At 46.3% G+C, this 25,145-nt stretch overlaps 1 protein-coding gene across 13 annotated transcripts in view; it reads left to right on the plus strand.

Moving 5' to 3' along the window:
- TTLL11 (tubulin tyrosine ligase like 11) overlaps window positions 1-25,145 on the plus strand; it is a 266,594-nt gene that overhangs the window by 94,576 nt on the left and 146,873 nt on the right. For 12 of the 13 annotated variants that reach the window (XR_010944864.1, XM_067743431.1, XM_067743428.1 and 9 more), the window contains 3 exons: window positions 2,985-3,560; window positions 15,016-15,111; window positions 15,858-15,973. Coding sequence is in view for 12 of the 13 variants with exons in the window: in XM_067743431.1 (XP_067599532.1) it covers window positions 2,985-3,560; window positions 15,016-15,111; window positions 15,858-15,973 (788 nt within the window). In the remaining variant the exon portion in view is untranslated. The remainder of the gene's footprint in view (window positions 1-2,984; window positions 3,561-15,015; window positions 15,112-15,857; window positions 15,974-25,145) is intronic. The other variant, XM_067743438.1, reaches the window with a different exon arrangement.

Genomic DNA, 25,145 nt, shown 5'->3' on the forward strand with positions numbered 1-25,145 from the left:
GAGGGCAGTAAAAGACATAAAAATTTTCAACAGGGCCGATGAGTGCCTGGCAATCAGGTCACTGCATCCTCTTTGCATCTCTCTAAGCTATCCGTGCATACAGTTACAAGATGATGAATTTCACATCCAAGAGTATGTTTGGGTGAAACTGGCGGTACCATCAGCTGTAACCCAATTGCAAGTCTTCCTCACATTCAGGCTAACATTAAGGCGTAAAACTTCATTCAATGTGTTGGGCCCAGATTGTATTTCTATTTAATTCACGTTAGTCCAGCGATTCTCAAACGGAGTGAACGTCAGAATTACCTGTCCTGCTTTTTCCCAAATACACATGCCCAGGTCTCATCCCAGATCTAGAAAATCCGAATTTCTGGGGCTGGGGCCTAGTTATATAGATTCTGGCCCATGAGGAGGGGTCACCCTTGAGTAAAACCTCAGAGGAAAGTGAATGTGAATTCTGGAATTTTTTTTTTCTCTTTTGAAAATAGAAGTTGCTGAAGGGTCTGGTGGCTTTGGGAACCACATGCAGAACAGCTGTGAAGTTTTCCCATAAATGGTGCCTGTAGTAGACCAAGCCAGGAACCCAGACAGAGGATCTGGAGTTGGGGCAGGCCTGGCCAACTCAGGATCTACAGTTACAGTTCCAAGAAGGCCATGCTCCGGGACCAAACTGTGCAGAGTGAGGCCAGAGCTCAGATACTGTCTGCTATATTAAGAGAATCTTTCCTCTAGTATTCAGGGGAAAAAAACCCTTTAATTTTACCTCAGCAGAGGTAAAGATGGCACAGAGGACCTGCCGTGAGGTCAAAAAGACTCCAGTTCTCATGCTAGCCTTCCCACTAGCCAGTTAGGGAGCCCAAGGCAAGTTATGTCACCTTTCTGAGCCTCAGCTTCCCTGTTTGAATTGTTAAGGATTAGATACCATTGATCTCTGAGGATCCTTCCAGTTCTAAAAATTCAGTGATTCTATGAGTATTAATAACCTTGATTTGTATGGCTCTCCTCTGGCAAAGAGCCGAAAAAATATTCAGTAATGCAACGAATGACAGAGACTATTGACCACGTAGTTTAATTTATTTAAGGCATATGCACTGAATTCAAAGGAGAAAATATTGCAGCCAATAATATATTGAACTGTTAGTATCTTCAGCATAGCAAAAGCTTTCCGGAGGGAAAAATTACCCATTAGTGCAAACCTGACGTTTTTTACTTCTTGATCCATAACTGCCATTTCTCCAGTACGTGTATGTTTACTGTAAAGGGCCAAACGTATGACTGCTTCGGGTGAATATTAAATAACTACATAAGCATCAAGGTCACTGGCGCAAAGAAGGCTCCGTGGAGGGCCCTGGGAGGCTGGCATTGATCTCCTGTGAAGTTCCATTCTCGAATCCTGCTGACAGGGGGAAACAGTTGGTGTGGACCATTATTAAAGCTTTAAGTGTTTCTCCATTGTTAAAGATCTTTTACAAGCCCGGAGTAACTGATAGTGCCCAAGGAATTGGCAAAAGCTTCACTTAGAAATATAGGCTGGCCAGAGAGATAAGGAAAACCCAGAACACAGTTGTCCTGGGTTGGGCTTACGCAGCAAAGGTGCGTATCCGGTCGAGTCCAGCTCTGGGGCAAGCCGGCACCGCTCTGAGTTAGGGTTCAGAAAGGAAGGAAAGCTCGTTCAGGGGCTCTTTCATACCAGAAGCTGCAGAGAGAGCCGCTCCCTCTTTCAACTTCACCTTTAAATTTCCTCCAGCTCGTCCCCCAGGATAAGCGTCCGGGGCAACTGGGTGTGTGTTGAGTGATGCAGACCCGCAGATCCAGACTTAGCTGCACTGGTCGAGTGCCCAGGGTAATTCTGTGGGTGTCCTGCTGCCCTGGAGCTAGGAGGAGAGCAACTCTTAGGATGACAGAATCCGGTTTCAAAAGGTCTCAACAGATTAAAGGTGGGTGTCCTGCTGACCTGGAGCTAGGAGGAGAGCAAATCTTAGGATGACGGAATCCGGTTTCAAAAGGTCTCAACAGATTAAAGGACTGGCTGAGTCATGATGAACTTAATGAGAGATATAGACGGTAAACTAACAGCTCCCGTGCCGCCCTTCTGTGTAGTGTTGTGTTCCGCCCTGTGCACATTTCAGTCGATTTCCTCTTTACGATGACCCAGGGAGGAAAGATTTTTATATCCCCATTTTTAAAACGAGGAAACTGAGACATGGAAGTACAGAGGGGGGCGCAAGCACTTCAGAGCCCTCGATCTCGATTCCAGTCCCAGTTCTGCCCCTCAGTCTACCGGCAACTTACTTCATCTTTGAAAAATAGCACCAGCCAGGCTTTATGGCTGCCTTTCATGTGTCAGGTTCTGTGGGCTTCGCCCTTTGCATTTATCGTCTCATTTAATCCTCAGAGCAATCTTTCTCCTATTTTACAGATGAGGGAGGCACAGATAAGTAACTTGCCCAAGGTCACACAGTAAGTAGCAGGGCCAGGATATGAGCCCAGGCAGTCTGACTCCCAGGCCTGTGCTCTTCACAAGTACGGTACCATCTCGGTTTCCTGTGCCATGAAAAGGGAACAGCCGTATGTTCTGTGAGGGTTAGAGGAAATAACTTATGTAAAGTGCCTCATGTAGTCACCACACATGGTCGGCATGATAGATAGTGCTAGGCTATCATCATCACCATCACTATACCGTCATCGGTTAGATGACTCGCTCAGGGTAAGAGCTAATAACCGGCAAAGACCTGGCATTCATACCCAGGTCCTGTGACTGAAAATCCGCTGGACTGTGGGGGACAAGATCTGGGGCAGTTTTTAGGTCACTGTCTCAGTGCCTAGTACAGTTTTTACCTCCCTGGTAGGTGTTGAGTGAGTCCTCACATAGGTGGGGCCTGTTTTTTTCACTCATTCACCGAACATTTGACGAGGTCCTGCTGTGTCTCGAGGGACCAGGGAGGACAAGAATACAGTGCTAACCATCCTTTTTCTCCCCCCAGGTTCGAATGGTGAAAGATGGGGACCCCTCCTGGAAGCCCACTTTTATTGTGAAACCTGATAGTGGTTGTCAGGGTGACGGAATCTACCTCATTAAAGACCCCAGTGACATCCGCCTGGCAGGGACCCTCCAGAGCAGGCCGGCGGTGGTCCAGGAGTACGTCTGCAAACCTCTCCTTATCGACAAGCTCAAGTTTGATATCCGTCTGTATGTCCTACTGAAGTCCTTAGAGCCCTTAGAGATTTATATAGCCAAAGACGGACTCTCGCGGTTTTGCACAGAGCCCTACCAGGAGCCTCACCCCAGAAACCTGCACCACATCTTTATGCATTTGACCAACTATTCATTGAACATCCATAGCGGTAATTTTGTCCATTCGGACAGTACCAGCACAGGCAGCAAAAGGACTTTCTCTAGCATTCTTTGTAGGTTGTCTTCCAAGGGTGTTGACATCAAGAAGGTCTGGTCTGATATCATCTCCTTGGTGATTAAGACTGTCATTGCCCTGACTCCAGAGCTCAGAGTGTTCTACCAGTCGGACATCCCCGCAGGGAGGCCGGGGCCCACGTGCTTCCAGGTAACCGTCGCCAATTTCCGGCCTGAATTCTTGACCTTGATGGGGCCTTCGGAGGGCTCCCTGGCCTCGTGTGGGATGAGGGATGGGGTGGGACGGCCAGAGGGATGGAGGGGTTGTTGCTGCCACGGGCTTTGGTGTGAAACCGGGGTCCAACTTCCTGCTTTCTCTTTGCTGGCTGTGTAATCTGGAGCAAGTTACTTCCATTTTCCTACCTGTAAAGTGGAACCAGGAGTACCTCCCTTAAAGGACGCTTGTAAGAGTCAAGCGAGATGTATGGAAAACGCAGTGCCTCCCGTTCATTTGTTCATTCTTTCTTCTAGCAGTTTTTACCACCTGCTTAGTAGGGGCCAGGCACTGTTCAAGGCAGTAAGTCAGGTCCCTGCTGGCTGATGCAGAGAGTCTGCTATCGTGGGAGACAAATAAGTTAAAAAGCAATTCGTATAAAGTGTCACAAGTGCTAGAATAGAGTAGGAAGTGTCCCAGGCGCTGTGAGATTGGGGGACCGTCTAACATTTTCTGAGTGGGAATGAGGGTGGCTGGGAAGACTTCCCAGAAGTAGCAGCAGTTAAGAACCTGGAGTAAGAGTTAGATGGAGCAGGTGAGGCTGGATAGGGCTGGGGAGACGAAGCATCCTAGGGGAGAGATGTTTGCAGCCCTAGAGGTGAGTATGGCTGGAGGGTGGGGTTTGAGGCAGAGATATGGAGGGAGATGAGGAAGATAAGGTGGAAGAGATAGGTACGGGCAGTAGGGGACACAGGAGGGTGCTAGCCGGGCACCGATGCACTCGGGTTTGTGTGTTGCAAAGAACCAACTGGCCGCAGGGTGGAGAGTGGATTGTGGGGAGACTGGGAGCGGGGTGGAGGGGGGAACTGGTGAGCCGACTGCTTTCCTACGAGCAAGAGAGGATGCTGGCTTGGATTGGGAAGGGCTTGGTGGAGTTGGAGAGAATAGATTTGAGAGCCTTTGAAGAGGTAGAATGGCCAGACTTGGTGATTGGCTGGGGCTGGGGGGCAGAGGAGAGATGGTGGTAGGGGGGGCGTGGGGAGAACCCAGACCAACTCCCAGGCTTAGGCTCTTGGGTGGATGGAGAGAAGCCACCGATGGGGGACCAGCTTGTAGTGGCAGTGGGGGCAGGAGTTGGACTTGAACTTGCCTTTGAAGGACCTGCGTGACATCCAGGTGGGGAGGTTGGGTGGACATTGGGCATCTGGGCCTGGAGTTCGGGAGAGAGAGATCTGGGCAGGAGAGAGATTGGGAACATCAGCGTTCGGATGGGCACTGAGCCCTGAGCGGCTACAGGGTGAGAAGAGGCCAGGAAGACCCCCATGAGCACTGCCATTCAAGTAAGGGACAGGCAGGGGGAAGGGGGGCAGCAAAGGAGGCCAAGAAGAAGTGGCTTGAGCCATAGAAGGGATGTCAGGAGAGGAAGCAGCCTAAATGCTTGGAGAAGAAGCACGCGGGGGTCAGCCATGGCAAACGCTGCTGAGATGTCGTGTCAGACCCGAACGGAAAGTGTCCATTGCACTTACTGACCCGTGGGGTGATGGGACAGGGCGATGGTAGAAGACGAAGCCAGTGTGCGGTCGGGGAGGAGGTGGCGCATTCTTCCAGATCCTTTGGCCATGAAGGTTGTGGCGGGGGACTCGGAGTCCAGGCCCTTGGTAGGCACACAGTTTCCTGCCACCAGATAAATCGGAGTAGGGAACAGACGGTACGAAGGAACACCTCCGGGACCCTCTCCATCCAATCTTTAAAGTTATTTTGTAGCAGTTAGTGTATAAGAAAGAATACATGGAACACGTATGTAAGCTACAAAGCAAAACCACCAATCATCATCCCCAGCCCATCCCCCAACCCAAGAGCCCCAATTACTGTGCTTCTCCCCCATCCCATTTCTCAGCCCGAGGTAATCATGGTCCTGAATTTTAGGTTTATCATTTCCTTGCTTCAAAAAATCCTTTTATTATACGTGAATGTGTCCCTAGGCAGTATATTATTTTGCTTGGCTTGTTTTTGAGCTTTATAAAAATACTACGGTCGAGTCCGTAGTCTTCTGCAACCTTCTCTCCCGCTCTGTGTTGAGGTGGGTCGTTGGTGCTCTTTCATCTGCACTGCTGGGTCTTCCATTGTAAATACGCACACTGCGTTCATCAGTCCTTCCGTCAATGAACATTTGAGTTGTTTCTGGTCCTTTACCTAAGACTGTGGCAGGAGAGAAACGGGTAGCGTGGAAGGGAGGGGAGGCAGTGGGGCAGCGCCTCTGATGGGTGGGGTGTTCCTTCAGCAGGAGAAGAGGAGGCTGGTCCCAAGGTGCGGCCCCAGATCCAGAGAGGTGACCCGGGCGGCTGGACACCCGTCAGCGGGATTTTCAGGCAGGCTGGCAGAAGCCTTTGCAGGGGGAATTGAGGCAGTGATCAGTTCCAGGAAGGGCTAATTGTCACCCAGAGGTCTGTCCTTAGGCACTTGTCTCCAGGTTCTTGTTCCCAGGCAGGGTGTCTAGCTCAGCCATCAGGTAGGTGGTTTAGGGCCTTAGAAAAGGGAAGTGGGCAGAGCTCAGAGGCAGGACCAGAGAAAACAAGTCCTGGCTTGAGCCATCAGAAGGTTAGGGCGAAGGAGAGAGTTGCAACTTGGAGGCACCCAGGGGTCATCCCAGGGGACTGTGTGGTCACATCTGTTGGACAGTGACAGCTATTCCAGGAGTATCTTGTGGGCCGGCCTGCGTGGCCAAGCCACAGAGCCCTGGCACAGCGAGGGTGCAGGGTGGAGGGCCAGGGCGGTGGTTTTGCTGCTTGTCTTGCTGTGGACAGGCGGCATGCGGCGGCCATGGGGTGGAACCAGGGGCCCAACTGGAGGGCAGACAGGGAGGGAGCCACTGGTTTGGACAGATCACGTCTAGCAAATGGAACCACAGCGCTGTGACCGTTTTCCACTGCTGACCACACTACGTGCTGCCAGGCCTGGGGTCAGGAGAGGAGCACAGGGCCGGAAGTAACCCTCCGGGAGGATCTCGTCCTCTTCCCAGCGGTGGGACCTCGGGCACGTTTCTTCACCACCCTGAGCCTGTTGCTTTCTCTGTGAATCCCCTCCCTGCCTTCTTTGGAGGAGTGTGAAGTAATGAAGGCGAAGGTATAAAGCGTTAGATGTTTAAAATCTGTTCTATCGTATATTTCAGATTCATAGTGATTGAGAAAGTAGTATCTTTTTCTCCTTGGATTCCTCTCTCGCTTTCTTTAGTCTTATCACTTGTTAAAACACTTGGTAGTTAGGGTCTCAAGCACCTGAACTGACTTGGAACCCAAAGATGTAGGGACAACATATGGTCTGCCATTGCCTTGCTGTGTTAATTTATTTTAGTCACTTCTCTGTGCCTCAGTTTCCTCACCTGCCTCACAGAGTTGTTGTGTGACTCACACAAGATAAAGATGGTGAAGTGCTTTGTGAACTCTGATGTTCTGTGCATACATAATGAATTATTTCTTTGTCATGGACGCCCGTTTTGCTTGTAGCCTGGGCCTGGCCCGTATTGTAGCATTCCCGGACATACACTCAAAGCCAAGAAAATTACATTTATCTTAAACATGTGACCGTGACCCCTTTCCAATCACAGCCGCAATAACTACTTGGGAAATCGTGATGGCCCAGAGCAGGGGCTGGCGCAGCCAGGCTGTGGGCAGGTTTCCTGGAATCGGTTGCCTAGGAACGTGGCTGCCCTGTCATTCTGGCCCGTCCCCCTGTCATTGCCCAGGCAGCCCCAGCAAGATATCCCCCTGTCAGTCTTCCTGAGGACAGCTCTGTGAGCCTGGCTTAAAGAGCCAGGTCCGTCTGGGCGTAGATGATTCATGTGGCAGAAATGCACGCACAGAGGAAAGGTTTCTCGCTCAGCTTTCACGGACATTCTTTCCCAATTTCATCGCTTGGTTTCTATCTTCCTCTAGCTCCGGGTCCACTTCTCTCCTTGGCCGCGATCCTTTCCCTTCAGTGTCGGGAGGAGGCACCTTCCCTAAAGGCTGAGGTGCTTCTCCTTTTCCTTCTTTGCGCTTTTGATCTCCTCCCTCCCCGTCAGCCCCAGACACCCCACGGGAAGGAGGCAAAGGAGCAGCCTGGGGCTCACGCTCCGGCTCGGGTTTTGTTCTCCGATGTCCCGGGCTTGAGCTAACCCCAGCTCCTCCTTCCAGCAACTCTAGCTGGAGAGCTTGGCACGTTAACCTTTCTCTGCCTCAGTTTCCTTATCTGCAAAGAGAGATAATATTGTATTTGGACCGGCCTCACAGTTGTTGTGAGACTGGATGAGAGAAAGCTGTGTGGAATTCCAGCAGGTAGGAATCCCTTAATGAATGATATTATTATTACATTGCTTGTTATCTGTAACAACAATCGTTCTCAAACTGGTCTGTGAAGAAATGCCTTGAACTTACGGGGAAACCATGAAATATTCACATTTCCAACTTAATGGAATGCCGGTACTCCAAGGACCACAGTTTGAGAAACAAGTCCTGGCACTGGTTGCCTCCCAGCCTGGCCCCAGCCTCGCTTCCCCGTCCTCCCTGAGGCCCGCGAACCCACCGAACAAAATGATTCCTGTCTCCTGGACGTCATTGGTGTTTCCCCCAGTTCTGCCTGTTTGTTCTGTCTTGGCTGCCACGCTCTCTCCTCTTCTCCCTCCTTTTTGAAATTCAGTGCTGACAAGATGGTGCTCAAATCCCACCTTCTCTGTAAAGCCTTCCTTGACCACTTCTGACATTTAAGCTTTTTTCTTCTTCTAGCCGCATTTGCTGGTCACCCACTGAGACAAGCCCTGAGCTAGCTGTGGGCCATGTGGTTCTGGATAAGATGCAGTCTGTCCCTAAGAGGTGCACTGTGTAGTGGGGAGACTGCCACATGGGAGTAATAAATGCTGTAAGGGGGCAGGTACAGGATGCAGGGAGAGCACAGAAAAGGGAGCAGTTAACTTTGCCAGTTAACCCAGTCAAGGAAGGCTTCCCGGAGAGGGGGTGCTCCAGCTGGAGCTTAAGGCATGGAGAGAATTTGCCAAGCAGAGAACAGTGAGTGACACCACACCCTCCTGGTGTCCCTCCTCTCTCGGGTGCGCCTCCTCAGCCCCTTCTTCTGCGCCTGCCAGTGATGCGATCCCAGCTCCTCTCCTCGTGTCTACAATCGCTCTCTAAATGATCTCTTCTAGCCCCATGGCTTTAAGTACCAGCTATGTGCTGGTCACTCCTGTATTTGTATCTCCTGTCTTGATTTCTGCTTGAGTTCCACACTGGTCTATCCAACTGCCCACTTTACTTTTCTACTTGGATTTCTGGTGGGCATCTCACACTTGACGTGTCCAAAATCAAACTCTTGATTTCCCTTCCAAACTTACTCTCCCACTGTCTTTCCTATTTCAGTAAAGGAATAGCATTCAGTTACTCAGACTAAACCCTGCCCCCACCGGCCCCCCAGTTTTAATATTTCTTCTTTTCTTCTCCTTCCCACATTTAATCCATAAGCAACTCTTGCAGATATACTTTAAAATGCATCCTAAATGTAACCACTTCTAACCAACTCCCCTGCTGCCATCCCAGTCTAGGCAGCCATCACCTTGTACTTGGATCACTGCAGTAGCCTCCTAATTGGTGTTCCTTTTCCCACCCTTGCTGCTTGTAGCCTATTATTCTCACTGTAGCCAAAGTCATTCTTTTAAAACATGTCAGATCAAATTACTTCCCTGTGTAAACTCTCCAGTGGCTTTCTCATTGCACTTAAAATCCTGGCTCCTTACCATGGCCTACAAGATGCTGCATGATATGTCCCCTGTCATTCTATCTGACCTCATCTCCTATCTCCCTCTTGCTCACTCCTTGCTGTTTATCAGAAGTGGCCTTTGTTCTTGCCATTCCTCCTGCCTGGAAGGCTCTTCCTCAGCTCTTCAAATAACTCATTTGCTCACTTCATTCAGTCCCTGTTCATACGTCACCTGCCAAGTCTTTTGCTTCTGGTCATGATGGAGTAACAAAGACTGGACTTAGCCTTCTTTAGAAAACAACTAGAATAACACACAAAATGGATGAAATAAGTGTTTTCAGATTTTGGACAACACTTAGTTATGCATTGTGATCCCCGAGGAAATGGGGGAAAAAGCCAAGATGTGTCTACGGTTGCCTCAGCTTTCTGTCTGGAGGCAATCTCCAGAAGATGGGCAAGGGGGGGGCACCTAAACAGAGCCTTGTGATATCAGTGAATTGAGGAAATGGAGATCAAAGTTCAGGAATGCCGACGTGGTTAGGATTCTGTGGGCAGAATTCTGAAAGGTAGGGACCCAACCAGGAAAAGAGCTCCAGGAACCTGCGTGGGATCCCTGTGCATCTTTGCCAAGTGCTGGGCCATTCATATGTGGAAGGTTAATCCACAGAGCTGCACAAAGAATGACCAGGGAACTGAGAAGCTGAACTACTTACAGAGCTCACACAGAGCAGGGAGGTGTTCAAGCTCCAAAGTCAGGGTGGAGAGTGCTTGGTGGTTACTGGACACATTCAATGGAGACTCCAGAGAAGTTCTGCCTTAATGGACTGAAGCTTCCCTGGAATGAAGGTTACTCTAGGCCCAACCTAGTAAAGCTTGAATAATAGGCCTTGAAGGTATCAAAATAATCTGCAAATAATTGACTGTCTAAAAACCTAGCACTTTTTAAAAGAAGGCAAAATCCAGACACTGAGCATTAAATGTCCAGCTTCCAATAAAAACCCACTAGATATTCCACAAGGCAGGAAAAGGCAACCCATACCTAAAGAGAAAATCAATAGAAACAGACCCATAAATATTAGAAATAATGAAACTAGTAGGAAAAAGATGTTAAAACAGCTATTACAACTATGTACAAAAATTTAAAGGAAAATATGAGCTTAATGTAGAGAGAAATGGAGCTATTAAAAAAGAACAAAATGGAACTTCTAGGAACCAAATGGAAGAAAATATCTGTAATGAAAATTTCACTGGACAGGATTAATAGCAGATTAGATTCTGTGGAAGAAATGATCAGGGAACTTGAAGACATAGCAATAGAATTTATTCAAAATGAAACAGAGAGAGCAAAGTGACAGGAAAAATAAATGAACAGACCCTGAGTTACCTATGGTACAATATCGATGGTCTAACATATGTGTAATTGGAGTTCCCTGAGCAGAAGAGACAAGGAAGATACAGGAGACTATTTGAAGAAATGGCCACACACACAAACATGTGCACACACACACCAAGGCTTATCATAATCAAATCAGTGATGATAAGAAAATCTTAAAAGCAGCTAGAGAGACAAATTATGTTTAGAGGAACAAAGAATAACCAACAAGTTCTCATCAGAAACTGTGCAAACCGGAAGAAAATGGGATGACAAATGTCACCTTCTTAGAAAGGCCTTCCCTGACCACCAGACTCTCCCCTCCATCCACTGTATCACACTCTATGTTCTTACGTTGTTTTAATTATTCACTTGCTTGTGGTCTCTCTCCTAGAATGTAAGCTCTAAGAGGGCAGGAGTTAAAACATACCTTGTCTTATTTGCTGTTTGATCCCCAGTGCCTAGAATAGTACCTAGGGTTTGGTAGGTGCTCAGTAAATATTTGATAAATAAAGTTGTCTTTTAAGTAGAAGAGCACAAAGAGAGCAGTAAAGCATCCTAGAGCTACCAATAGTTTAGCACAATTAGAGCCCAAGATGTGCAGCAGTGAGTGCGAGAAAATAAAGCTAGAGTCTGAGACAGACTCTGGTCATAGAGGAGTTTGCAGGACATGTTCTGGAACTTGGACTTCCTTCTGTAAGCAGGGATTTTTAGGCAGATGAGTGCTAATATTTTATTTGCCTTTATAAAAATTACTCTGGCATCCCCTTGTGCCAGGTCAATTAGAGGGGCAAGTTTGAGAGCAGGGAAACTAATGGGGAAGGTATTAAAGTAGTCCAGGTGAAAGGTGGTGCAGGCTTGATCTAGACTAGGAGCAGCAAGGGATGGGCCAGACCTCGAAATCTCTTTAGAAGGTAGAATGTACAGAGTTGGTGAGCAGCTAGGTGTAAAGGAGGAAGGAGAAATGTTGGCTGACTGCTGCTGGCACAAAGTCCCTCACAGGCTACCGTTATGATGTTGTCCAGACTGCAGTCATGTCAAGGCTACTGGAGAAAGATCCCCTCCCCAGCTCACTCACGTGGCTGTTGGCTGGGACATCAGTTCCTTGCCATCTCAGCCTCTCCATAGGACAGGTTACAACATGGCAGCTGGCTTCCCTCAGACTGAGCAAATGAGAGAATAAGAGAATGCATCCCAAGATGCAAGCCACAGTCTTTTCATAACCTAATACTGGAAGTGATATGCCATCATTTCTGCCCTATTTTGTTTGTTAGAAACAAGTCACTAAGTGCAGCCCACACTCAAAGAGAGGGGATTACACAAGGGTATGAATACCAGGAGATGGTATCATTGGGACCATCTTAGAAGCTGCTGACACAGATAGTGAGTTTGGATATGTTGAATTTGAGGAGTCTGGGACCTCCCAGTTGGGAATACTCTGGGTGCAGATGGATATGTAGTTCTGGGGCTCAGGAGGGAATCCCCTCTCATTGAAATGTAGTTTGGAGCCTTTGCACGAGTTTACAATTAATGGCTCAGGGCCTTTTCTCCCCAACTTGCTTTGGGAGCCTCTAGAGGTAAGGGATGAAGGACAGATATCTTTAAATCCCCAGGGCACCCCTCCAGTAGCAACACATAATTGCTGACTGAATTACTTGGAGGGGTGGAGAGTATCACATAATCGAAAAGTTCTCTTTCTCCATTTGACATTTCCTACTCTGCCACCAAACTGGAGAGAGGTTTTCCCATTTCTAAGCTGCAGGTTTCTAGTCTGCAAATTGGGTGCTAGACTAACTTAGTAGTTTTTAAAATATATATATATGTTTTTCCCCTGGGAACCCCAGATGTAAAAAAAGGTAAAAGTTGGTATGATCCGGCCTCCCCAGTGCTTCCCAAAAAAGGACCTCATTTTGAAAAACTCTGAACCAAATAAATTCCTGATTTTCCACCAGCTCTGACATTCTGGGATCTTATGATAATAGCACCCCTCCTCCTGGTTCTGTGATTCTGCTTCTTGAGATCCATTGGTGCTCCACATTTCCTTGAACTTGTGAAAAAATATAAAGATGACTTTCGTTAAATACTTACTATGCGTCAGGTACTGTGCAAGACATTTTACATCACATTAAATTTATTTGCTCCTGTCTCCCCGACTAGAGTGTAAGCTCCATAAGGGCAGGGACTATGTCCAGTCCACTCCTTTATTTCCAGACGCTAGAATAGTTTCTGGGACATAGGAGGCAGTCAGTATTTTACGAATGAATGAACTAAGGTAAGTACTATTCCTATTCCCATTTTATAGATGAGGAAACTGGGGCTTAGAGCTGTCCAGCTAGTGTGAGAGACCAAGCTGGGATTGAAGCCCAAATCTGGCTCCAAAGCATTCCTGTACAAGACCCAACACGTTCAACGACCTGCACCAAAGTTTAGGTTCTGGAAAATACGATGCTACTGCTGTGTGCAGGTCCCTGTGGCTGATAAGGTTTTGCCGCTCCCCTTCTCCAGCTTCCCTATAGCTGTGAATGCATAAAACCACTGTGCACTGAGCTGAGAAGAGTCCCCCAGGCTGAGAAAGTACAAGTCCAAACTTCTAATGTAGCGGAAAGTAAGCGTCTATGACTCAGGATGATGAACTGCAGCCCTCCGTTCTCTGTAGCCTCATCAGCATCACGTGTCTCAGGCCAGGTCTGAAGTTAGACTGATGATGTCACCAGAGTCTCTTAAAGGCCTCATCACTCATATCCACTTGTCATATATTATTAAGCGGATCTATAATACATGTAACATTTTCTACTGCATTTCCATTCCTTTCTTCTTATGACCAGGGAAAGAAAAATAGAGCGAGGATGACTTTTCCCAACTTTTCATCCTTATTGCCCTTTACTGAAGACTAACCTCATCTTGAATTACGCCCCCGCCCCCCCGAAATGGTCATCCGGGCTCTGATTTCGTTAATAAGGATGAAGCTGCAGTTTAATAATTATCATTTAACTAGTGCATATTCTGTATAGACAAGTAAGTGGATTTTCCCTCATCTTTTCTTCTTGAGTCCACAGAGGAGGAGATGCAGCTATATCTTTTTTCTTTCCTTTATTCTCCACGTTAGTTTTGGGAACTTTGGGAGCGTTCTACCTTATCACCTCCTAGAGACATAATGAGAGTCCTCCCAAGAAGCTGGTGTCCTTAGAGTCCGTCTGAATCCAATTAGTACCTGCAGTCTCAAGGGCGAGGAGATGTTATCTCGATAAAGGGTTGTTTCAAGCAGCGGCCATGAGATGCCCAGGGTGGCTTACCCTGATCGTGGGGCCTGTGAGGAACTGAAAGAGGCCAGAAGACAAAGCCTCCCCTGAGGCAGCAGCAGGCGGCTGGCCAGTGATGCTGGACTTAGCCTTGGGTGCAGGCTGGCCGCATGGGCGTGTGGGCTGTGCACTCAGCGTCCCACACTCCAAAGGCCTCCACGCTTGGTTTCATGCTCTGTTTCACCGTCATGAAATTGTTCATACTTTTTGAACAACAGACCCTGCATTTTCATCTTGCACCGGGTCCCACAAACTATGTAGCCGGTTCTGCTTGGGTGTGAAGTCCAGCTCTGTGATTTACTAGAGAGGCAGTCTCAGGAAATCCGCTGGCCTCTCCGAGACTCAGTTTCTGGTTCTGTGAAATGGAGAGCACGATCCCTTCTTCAAATACGCAGTCATGAGGATTAAACGTGATTCTGAATAATTGGTGCATTTTATCATAATTGGTGCGTAGTGGGCGCCTAATAAATATTCCCTTCCTCTTAGGAGGGTCTATCAGAATTACCCAGGGGATTTGTTATTTAAAATACATTTCCCTGCGTTCCACTCTGGAAGTTTCTGACTCATAGGTGTGGGCTGGGGGCGGGCAGTGTTTTTGAAAGGGGTCCTTAAGTGATGCTGATATATACCCGAGGTTAAGAAAGATAGCCTTGGGTTTTGTAGAGATCTAGCTAAGAAGCAACGTAATAGAGGAGAACAGAAGGAGAGGGAGAAATTGATGGACTACTACTGATCCTTAACATAATAAAAAACCTGTTAAAGAAGAAAGAGGTCATCATCTTACCACCGCACTTCAGACGACACCGATGGTGCTGAAGTGAACCATGGGACCTCATCCCATTACCAAGGCCCCTATAAAATTTTCTGCTGTCCATTTGGCCTGACAAGTACATCCAGAGGAAGAGGGCCTGTGGACGAGAGAAGCCAGGGTCAAGGCCCAGGCTGGGGGTGGGGTTGGAATTAATTTTCACCTTGACTCCCCTAATACCATACTCGATTCCTGCAAAGACACTGCAGCTAAAGGGAGTAATTCTGAATTATGTTTATACTGCCCCAGATTTTAGGCTTTGACATTCTTCTCATGAAAAATCTGAAGCCTATACTACTTGAAGTAAATGCAAACCCCAGCATGAGAATCGAACACGAGCAAGAAGTGAGTATTTTGAGTATCTCATTGAATATATTACCATCCAACCGAATGTTCCCACTCTCCTGTTGCTCCCTTGGCTAAATGAGATTCGACGTTCTCAGATTTGCCCAGCAAAGTTCTGTTCAGGCCTACATGATTTCAATTTTGTTGAGCTCTGAACATCATCTATTAATATAAGCTCCACCCGACCTATGGTAACTTCCCAGCATGCCATTCTCCACTTCTTACGATCTGCAAATGTAGAAGCAGCTGAGCCTTTCCATCAGTTTTGACATGAACTAATTAGTTAGCCTCAGGAGATGAACTAATTGAAATTCTACGAATATGATTTAGCCATGTCGACATGCTTGAATCACTAAGATAAATAGTACATTTAACAGTGGTTATCTTTTTCTCCCCCCCCGTTCCCCCCGCCACTTAAGAATGCATAAAAAAGACTGGAAAGAAATACACCAACGATTAATACTGGGTTTTGTGGGGACTATACGGATTCTTTTAATTTTCTTCCTCTCTGCCATCTTTCCAGTTTTTCTACAACGAGCACGTATCATTTTGATAATGAGAAACACATAGCGCTGTTTTTCCCCTTCATGTATTTTGTTGATTTGTAAAAGGAAACTGACATTTTTCAGGTAGACTGAAGGGAGCCTTTAGAGAATTCTAACAGTACAACCACTGGGGCTTGTGCTGGTGGTCAGTTGGTGCTGAATCACTCTCTCCACTGTAACATGGAATCCTTACCCTTCAAGCTCTCTCCAGGGGTGTTTGAGAATGTCCCCAGCCTTGTCGATGAAGAAGTGAAAGTGGCCGTCATCAGAGACACACTGCGTCTCATGGACCCATTTAAGAAGAAAAGAGAGAGCCAGTAAGTATTTTTTATATCATTTATTTCTATCAACTCTGCTTCCTGCGTCCTAAGCAGGTAAGTTAAGTTCTTAAAACATGTTAACATTGGGAGTGAGGTTTATACGTGAAGCAGTCTAATAAATCGTAGTTTCATCTATGAGTATCAGCCTCCAGATATAGTGACTCGAAGTCAGGTGATGGAGACCTACAACATGAATCCAACACTTGGGGTTCAGTGGATGAATTTCTAGCCGACGGTTATCTGAGTCTGGAAAGTCTTCTCTAAAAACCCACTGTCCCCCAGTGATAGCATCTCCCCTCACTCACCATTGCCCACCTGGTGCTTCTCTGTGAAATCCTCAAGCACAGGGAGAGAGTACAAAATGCCGGAGGAGAGGGCCACAGGTAACTTGGACGTGGTAAGGATCGCTTCCTTTTAATTTTCTTCATGATGTTTGCATTCTTGCAGTATAAGCTTTTTGTTTCAAAACCTGCAGAACCAATTATTGAACTTGTGGCAGTTCTGTAATATTTACAACAGTTATAATTCTTCTCCATCCTACCCACCCAGTGGATGTTACACTGGGATATTGATGGGAGTATGTGCCCTGCCCCTCCCTCCATGGAATCACCCCTGAAATGAATGACATTTCACTTGGGTATTTTGTTTGCATTGTTTTGTTACCAGATTCCTGGCTTTCACAAAGTAAGTGTTGAGTGAATATCATTGTGCCTCTTTTAGGCAGAAAAATCAAAGACAAGCAATCCCAACAGCGCTCCTGGTACCCCCGACATATCAGATTGACTCAAACGCTCCCAGACAAGTAAAGCACTTGTCAGCTATGGTTCGCGAACGTGAGGAACGCTGACTTCCCTAAGCAAGCGGTGTTTTGCAGGTTCCTCTACTGCAGCCCCTCACCAGCTGGGCTCAAGCCCACATATTGTTCGAATCACCCTGCAGTAGCGCTTCTCCCCTTGGCCGCACATTAGAACCATCTGGAGAGCTTTCATAAATACCAGTGCAAGCACCCACACATCTAGAGATGCTTTTAATTAGCCTGGGCTGGAGGCCTGGCCACAGAAATAGTTGAGGTTCCCTAGGTGATTCTATCATGCGGCCAAGGTTGAGAGCCACTGCCCTACAGGAAACGTCACTCGGAAGGAGCATTTGGCATATTCTGAGTCAGGCTGGATGGTGCCTGCTCGGCCCAGTTCTCTTCCAGCGCCTTCTTTGCTGTGTGAGGCACAGATCCATTGCCAGCAAGACTCGCTGAGAACGGTCACCTGTCATTCACGTGGGCCGATCCTGCCTCCACCGACTAGGGCTTCAAAGTGGTGGCATGTCAGGTCTGCAGAATCCTCCGAGCAGCCCATGGCAGCTGGGTAATGGGTCTACGCATACACGCATGCAGCTGCTGTTTTTAGCCATCCCTAAGGAAAAGCAGTGGACTAATTGCAGTTCGGTCAGATTCATTGTGATATAACTCATTTCTCAAAAATCTACTCTCTAATGGTCATTGATCTCCCCAGTAGAGGTTAGGTCTTGAGAGACCGTATTGCACTGCGGGGAGATTCTGGTGGCTTTCCACGCCAGTGTGGCCCAGGGGCATACTTTTAAAGATGACCTTGACACATGAGCCTTCTGATTCCTTTGGTGGGAACAAGTTCGAAGGCCATTGTGTGGCCTGAGCTTTCTTAACCTCTGCCACCAAAACCAGGAAGAGAGGTAAGGGTACCACTGTATTTTTCACATTAGATGGCCTCAACACATGATTAACTTTCTTTATCTGGTTCTAGTTGTTTTTCTTCACCAACACCTGGCATTCGGTATGATCCACATGAGCTGCAGATCTAAAATTTAAAAGCAATTTAAATGGACCCAGGACCACTGGGAAGGATGGGCAAGGCATTGTACGACTTATCAAGTCATAAGTAGCAGCACCTCATTTTTAATTTAAAAAGCATCGACTTTGTTTGTTTTTTATTGGTAATCAGGAACAGTTAGAGCTTCAAGAACCTGACTTCAATTTTAATAGAAAAACGCTTCCACCTCATCCTTTCCTTACCTACAATAGGAGGGTGTATGTTAATAGCTAAATGTCATTTACTGATATTTTTCCTTAATTATACCATTTAAAAAAAAAAACCCAGCAATGATTGTCCATGAAAGAATTTTGTAATCTGTAAAGTGAATTTTTATGTAAAGAATTATTATTATCATTTTAATAGCTTTACCATACAAAAAGGCTGAAATTATTCTCAACTCTTTTATGTAGAAATGTTTCAGTATAACTTGGAAAAGTACCATATTTGTGCCCACAGATAGTGCACAGTGTTGTAGTGCTGAATTGTGTGTTCCAGTCTGGGTCCAGGTCACTCCAACTGCAGGAAGTGATGTCACATGGACTTCTAGGCTGGCAGTTAACTTTAGAAGCTGGAGTTTCTTGTGTTTGAATAGGATCCAACATAAACAGTTATAAACAAATGGTATCCTAGCCTTCCCCTTCAACTCCTTAGCAAAAGAGGGTCTGATGTGTCCTTCATCAGTTCTTTCCTGAGTACGCTTTGTCAGCAAGACTGTTGAAGTGGGCTTTCACTTTTCCTGCACAGACTAAAGAAAAAAGGTCGATAGATGTCCTGAACTCCTCATATGTCTAAACTGCTCGGGGAAGGTGCAGAGGGGGGCCTTGGAAGGGCACCAGACACGTGTGTCCGTGTGTCATGCATCTTCACACACCCCGGAAGGGCAGGTAGGCTGGGGTCAGTTCTTTGGTGGGACTGAAAGCAGTCCTCATGCCTTCCATGGTGAGAGGAACTCGCAACCCTGCTGAGACCCATCTTGCCGTAGTTGATAGAACTTTCTCTTGAGCTGAAGAGACTGAGATTCAAATCCTGACCTTGCGGACGTACAGAGGTATTCTGAGCCCCAGTATCCTTTTCTATAAAATGGAAATAATGACATTTAAATGAAACAACGTGAAAGACTTTTACTATATAGTAGGGACTTAATAACGCTTGGTTTACTGCTAACAATAAAATTATCTACTAGAATCTGAACAAACAAAAGGTAACGCTTGGTTGCCAGGATCTTTTCTGGTATACTTAAAGCAGACTTTCGAGTTTAAAACCGATGACATATCCTAAAACCAAAGCTGTTAGATCACTGTGGACTAGACTTGACAGTGGAGCTGGCTGCCAGTGGAAAGTTTTGTTTCCAAGTAGCATGATGTCACCGGCCCAGGCAAATTTATTTGTTGGGTTAAGAGAAAATACACTTGGCCCCTGAAGGAATAAAATAGCTGTCATATGAGAGCTGTTTTGAACTCTGATGACTTTTTGTAATATCTGGTGACTCTATTGATTTACATACTAGGGTTCTTTGGAGGCACTGCAGGGACAGGGGAAGGGGGAGGCTAAAAGGGGAGGATTCTAGAACCGTCATCTATCTCCACACACACATATGGAGGTGAAATTCACACAATATAAAATTAGCCATATAAAAGTGGCATCTAGTACATTCATAATGTTGTGCAACCATCACCGCTTTCTAGCTCCAAAACGTTTTGTTACCCCAGAAGGAAGCCCTGTATCCATTAAGCAATCATTCCCCATCCCCGCCTCCACCAGCCTACTTTCTGTCTCTGGATTTCCATATCCTGGATTCTTCATGTAAATGGAGTTTTTTGTGTCTGTCTTCTTTCACTTACCATGTTTTTGAGGTTCACCCATGGGGTAGCATGTATCAATATTTTGTTCCTTTTTAATGGCCAACTAATATTCCATTCTATGGACATACCACATTTTATTATCCATTTGTCACCTGATGGACATTTGGGTGGAAGTCATTTCTTTTTCAACCAGAGGGGAGCTGGGATGACCTATGTTATGTCTCGGCATTCTAGAGATTTCCTTCGAGAGGAAGGGATCTTTTCTGCTACAAGAAGTTTCTAAAACCTCTGGTTTAATCCAACCCCCTCATTTTATTGATAGAAGCACAGACTGTTAGAATGGGAAGGGACCTTAGAAACCATCATGCCAGTCAGCTCTCTGGTTCAAGAACGTCCCTCCCAAGCATCCCGGGCAGAGGAGAAGCGTGTGTCCTGACAAGGCACTGGACTTGGCATCAGCCAGGTCTGGGTTGAAGTCCTTCATCTCTGATCATTGCACTGTGAGCTTGGCCAAGTCGCTTTATTCTCTGATCTCATCTTTGAAATGGGGATCAAGGGATCTCCTTGGCTGGACTGTCACGGGCATCATGTGAAATGACACATATGAGAGACCCTCAGGACATCTGAGAGGATTAGACAAACGCTAATTCTTGGGGTCACCATGTGGTCCATCAGGCTGCTTTAAAGTTACGCTGATGGTGAAACATAAGTCACCAGCTCCTGAAGGAGCCTATTTGAGTTGTGTACGTAATGATTCTGTCTGTCTGAATCGTACAAGACAAAACTAAAATGAAGAAGGTGGGTCATTTGCTGAAGGAGGAAATCAGGGAAATCAACGGAAAATTTCCTCTATTCTCAAGGTATTTGGGGAGCCCAAGCCTTTCTTTGTAAACACTTCTATCAGAAGCAGAAGTGAATAAATTGCATTCCTCAGTTATTTTAAAAATGAGGTGATTATTCCATCAATTGATTAGTTTTTGGAAGGTCGGTTTACCCCCGGGGGAGCCATTTTACTAGTATTTTGCTCCTCTTCCTGTAGATGTTTCTGGTAACCACCTTCCTTTCTCAGGAATCATAACCCTTTAGGACCCGGAGTAATATAAATAAAGCCAGGGACAGGCTTGGAGTAATCTGAGAGGATGTTCTTGATGCCCCGCAGTGCCTGGGAGCTGGGGGCTAGACTGCTTGCCTCTTATTCAAAAGTGTACACTTGGAACATGACTTATGTAAAGCACAGAAGCCCCTTTTCCCACAGCACTGGTCCATGGTCCTCTCCCAGTTTCCCTTCCCTCCTACCGCCATGACAACCAGGTTTATGTGAAGGATGGAGTCAGCCTGCTGGGACAGCTTTGGCCCTAACTCAGAGACATTTGTCCTCTGAAGGCTTCACTGGGAGCTCAGGCTTCACTCTGACCTTGACTCCAAGTGTATCCCTTGGATCTTGTGCCATGTTCAGAACCAGTACATTAGGTGAATCCTCAAATTAGGTGGATTCTACATAGAATCTAGGATAAAGGCAAAACATTCTAAGAGAACAGAGATCAAGAAATCTCCCAGTGGTTCGGTTTCACTGCTGGGGGCTTATAGTTTGACCAAGGAATGTAACTCTGTCCTGTCCTGAGGAAGAATATCAAAAACACATTAATTAGAGGTCTCCAAGCCCAGATCTCTGCCCCTTAAATTGGCAGTTATGTCCTACTGAAATACCCTCAACGATAGAGAAGAGGGGTTCCTAAACTATCGAGACTAAACATGCCTCTGTGAATGTAGAACATTATCTTTCTTACTTTCTGGAGTATTCTTCTGGAAACAGGCATTCTTTCAGGAGAATCATCCGACCACCCCGTGGATGGAATGGCCCATCCACGTGTGCACAGCTGACATTTTGTTGAAATTCTGGGGCTTTGTTGACCCCTCATGATTTCTTTGTGGCAAAACGCTACAGATGAGCACAGCCTGACCCCAGGCACCTCTGAAGATTTCACATAAATCAGGAAGGAGTCTGGGTCACAGAGAGATGAATATTTGCATATTCATTTGGGTTTCATTTTAAACCATGCCAGCATTACAGATACTGATTATTTAGAGCATTTATTAAGCACTTACTGTGTGCCAGGGAGAAGACTACAGAAGTGAATTAGCTCACAGGCCAGTAATGAAGGCAAGACCCACACATAATATCTACGGGGTAGAAAGTACAAGATGCCCTGGACGTAAAGACAAAGTAACAAGGGAAAGATTATTCCCTGATAAGAAGAGTTAAAAAAAAAAAACCCAAAAAACTGACAAGGAGGAGTGGCACTGGGCCTGAGGTTTAAAGGATGAGTAATATTCGGAACAGGCAAATGGATGGAAGGATTCCCCTGGTGGAGGACACAAAGGCACGGGGCTCTGTTGGGGAAACGTGAGGAGATGAGTCAGCTGGTGAGACAGGTGCATGAAGTAGATTATTGGAGAGAAGGTGCCAATGGGGACGTAGATGAAGACCCAGAGGCCAGAGGTGGGTGGCCTAGAGTAAATCAAAGCTTGTCTTCAACCTGAGTTGAAAACATGAAGGCCTTCGGGCTGTCTGTGATCCCTGAAATGACACAAAATCTTATGTCTATGTGTATTTTTCCTGGAGAGAAGGTCAGAAATTTCATCATATTTTCCAAAAGTTAAGAACCCAACAGCCCTATTATCATTAGAGGCTCCATGGAGCTAAAGCGATCTGCCCGGGCTTGGGGTGTCGCGGCTTCGGGATACATCATACCCGCTGTACCCGGAAGGGCTTCACATTTCAGATGCCAGTCAGCAAACTAGAAAAATGTGTGCATTTTCACGTAAGAACAGACAGGAAGTGACTAATGGTACACGCGTTATTTTATGTGCATGAAATAAAACCAGACAGCTCTCTTCCATTCGAAAACGTTTAAGCGTTAAGTCAGAAGTAACCAGTAAAAGCCTCTTCTGCATGCAGTTTGTTGAGCAGGAACCATTTCTTAGACTTATGGGGAAGGCGGATTTCCTGAGCTGACGTGGGAGTGTCGTTTCAGGGACCATTACACTGAAGCAGGGCCCCTCCGCCGGTAGGCAGGCCGGTTCGCCCTCTCACCAGGGTGCAGAGCAGATGGGAACTGAGGTGAGCATATGGCCAGTCGGTCGGCATTTTGGGGAAACGGCAGAGCGGAATTCTGCGTGGGCCCTTCCAGAGTTATTCCAGGTAGTGATGGGAGAGCAAATGTGTTTGGAAATTTCCTCATGAGTTGCTCCAGTGAGCCTTAACTGTTCATGTGCTTTTAAATGAGGCGTTGTTAGCTTTTTGGAAGGAGGCATTGCGGTCTGGGCTTAGGATCAAGGTTTTGATACCAGTTCTACTGGGCCTCAGATAAGTCAGTATACTTCCCTGAGCCCAGTTTCCTCATTGGAAAAAAAACAAACAAAAGCAAACAACCTCAAACAAACAAAACAAGAGAAGAAAAGGGAATGATAGTAGCTGCTCTGCCTCTTTCACAAGGGACTGTTTGTTGAGCACTTACTGTGTACGGCACAGTGGTGTTTACCTTTATCCCCATTTTGTCCTCATAACAGCCATATGCTCTAGGTGCTATCGCTACTTCTGTTTTAAGAGGAGGATACTGAGGCCTGGAGAGGTTGAGTGACAGGCCCAAGACCCCACCAGTTATAAGCAACAGACTGGGATTTAAAGCCAGGTGTGTCTAGCTCTTGCCTTGAGAGAGTGGATGAGAAGGTATTTAGCGCACTAAGGAGACGTGCACACACAAGGCATTATCCTCATCGGGTTGGGTTCATGCCTTTGCCTAAACTTTAAGGCAGGGACTCATCCCTTTAGCTTCAATCACTGAACACGAGTGGGTGCTTATGAGTGATTGATCATCTCCTGTGAGGGCTCTGTGGCCAGCTAGGTGGCCAATTCATATTCAGTAATCTTCAAAACTGTAATGAATAAAATGTAAGCCAGTGTGCAGAGAACACCAGCTTAAAGCAAGGTCTACACGTGCCGCAAGACAGAACAGAACCAGACAGAAAATTATTCGTATGCAATCGTGAGTCCCAGACTGGGAACATGCTAGAAGTTCAGAAGAAGGCAGGCTGAGCCAAGGATGAGGTGGAATCGTAGGAAATTACTGATATTCGATCTTTTTTTAAATTTGACTTACAAGAGTGGCAGTTTCCTATGATTCAACTAGTGGCTGGCCTGGAGTGGTCAAGGCAGCCTTCCTGAAGGAGGTGGAGCCATCATTTGCTTGGGCTTGGTTCAGTGAGGAAAATAGAAATAAGCCTGGGGGAGGAAGGATGGAGGCAGGAAGCCGGGCCAGGGGGTTAGGCAGGGTGGGGGAGGACCGCCAATCATGCTTCCAAAATGGCGCTTGGGGCTGGAGAGGACAGATCCTGCTTCTCTGCTACATGCTTCTTATTAAATTTTTTCTTATTATAAAAGTGATATGTGCTCATTGTAGAAAAAAAATGGAAAATACTGAAAACTGTGTAGCATGAAATAAAAATCTCTCTCAAACTCAAGCACCCAGAGGTAATCATTATTAACTTTTTAGTTCATAAAAATGGTATCGTTTTCTGCTGTCTATATTGTTTTGTAGTTGAGGCCATACGATCTGTATAATTTTTGTATGCTGTTTTTATTTTTCTCCATTTTATGCGACAGTAATTTCCCCTTCTTATTAACAGTTCTGTAAACATCATTTTCATCAGTGGCTGGGACTCTGCTTCCGTATTGGTGAATGTTTAGTTGATTTCCAGCATCTTGTGCTTAAAGCTCTGTGTGCTATTTAGAAGTCTGTCTTAGGCTAGAGAGAGCCCATGAGGAAGCAGGACTGGAGATGCACATGTGTTTTTAATGCACAGGAGGGACAGCAGAACGGTGAGCGTAGGGGCCCTGGAGTCGAATGCTTTGGGGTGAATCCTGGTGCTGCCACTTACAGCTGTAAGTGGTACAGAGTTTCCGCCCCTCTCTGTACTTTGGCTTCTTCATCCATAAAAGGGAGTTTGCAGTTGGATGTTTTTAAATCTGCAAAGCAATGAGATGTTCTTAATTTGGAAGGAGAGAAAATGCTGCTTATTCCTAAGGGAGTATCTGTCGTGGGAAATGTCCAATATGAATGTAGTATTTAAACAAGTCAAACAATATATGTAACCTGGGGAGGTTTTTTTATTTGTTTGTTTTGTTTTAAGGAAAAAAATGTGTGAAGGAGGAGGTGGTAAAGTAAGTGGGAATTGATCTCCAACAGCGACAGGTTGATCTTTGCCTGCCAGGATGGATTTTTTTTTTTAACATCTTTATTGGAGTATAATTGCTTTACAATGTTGTGTTAGTTTCTGCTGTAAAGCAAAGTGAATCAGCTATATGTATACATATATCCCCACATCCCCGCCCTCTTGTGTCTCCCTCCCACGCCTCTAGGTGGACACAAAACACTGAGCTGATCTCCCTGTGCTATGCAGCTGCTTCCCACTAGCTATCTATTTTACATTTGGTAGTGTATATATGTCCATGCCACTCTCTCA

This window comes from Pseudorca crassidens, chromosome 7, assembly GCF_039906515.1.
Source record: "Pseudorca crassidens isolate mPseCra1 chromosome 7, mPseCra1.hap1, whole genome shotgun sequence".
Lineage (NCBI taxonomy): Eukaryota > Metazoa > Chordata > Mammalia > Artiodactyla > Delphinidae > Pseudorca > Pseudorca crassidens.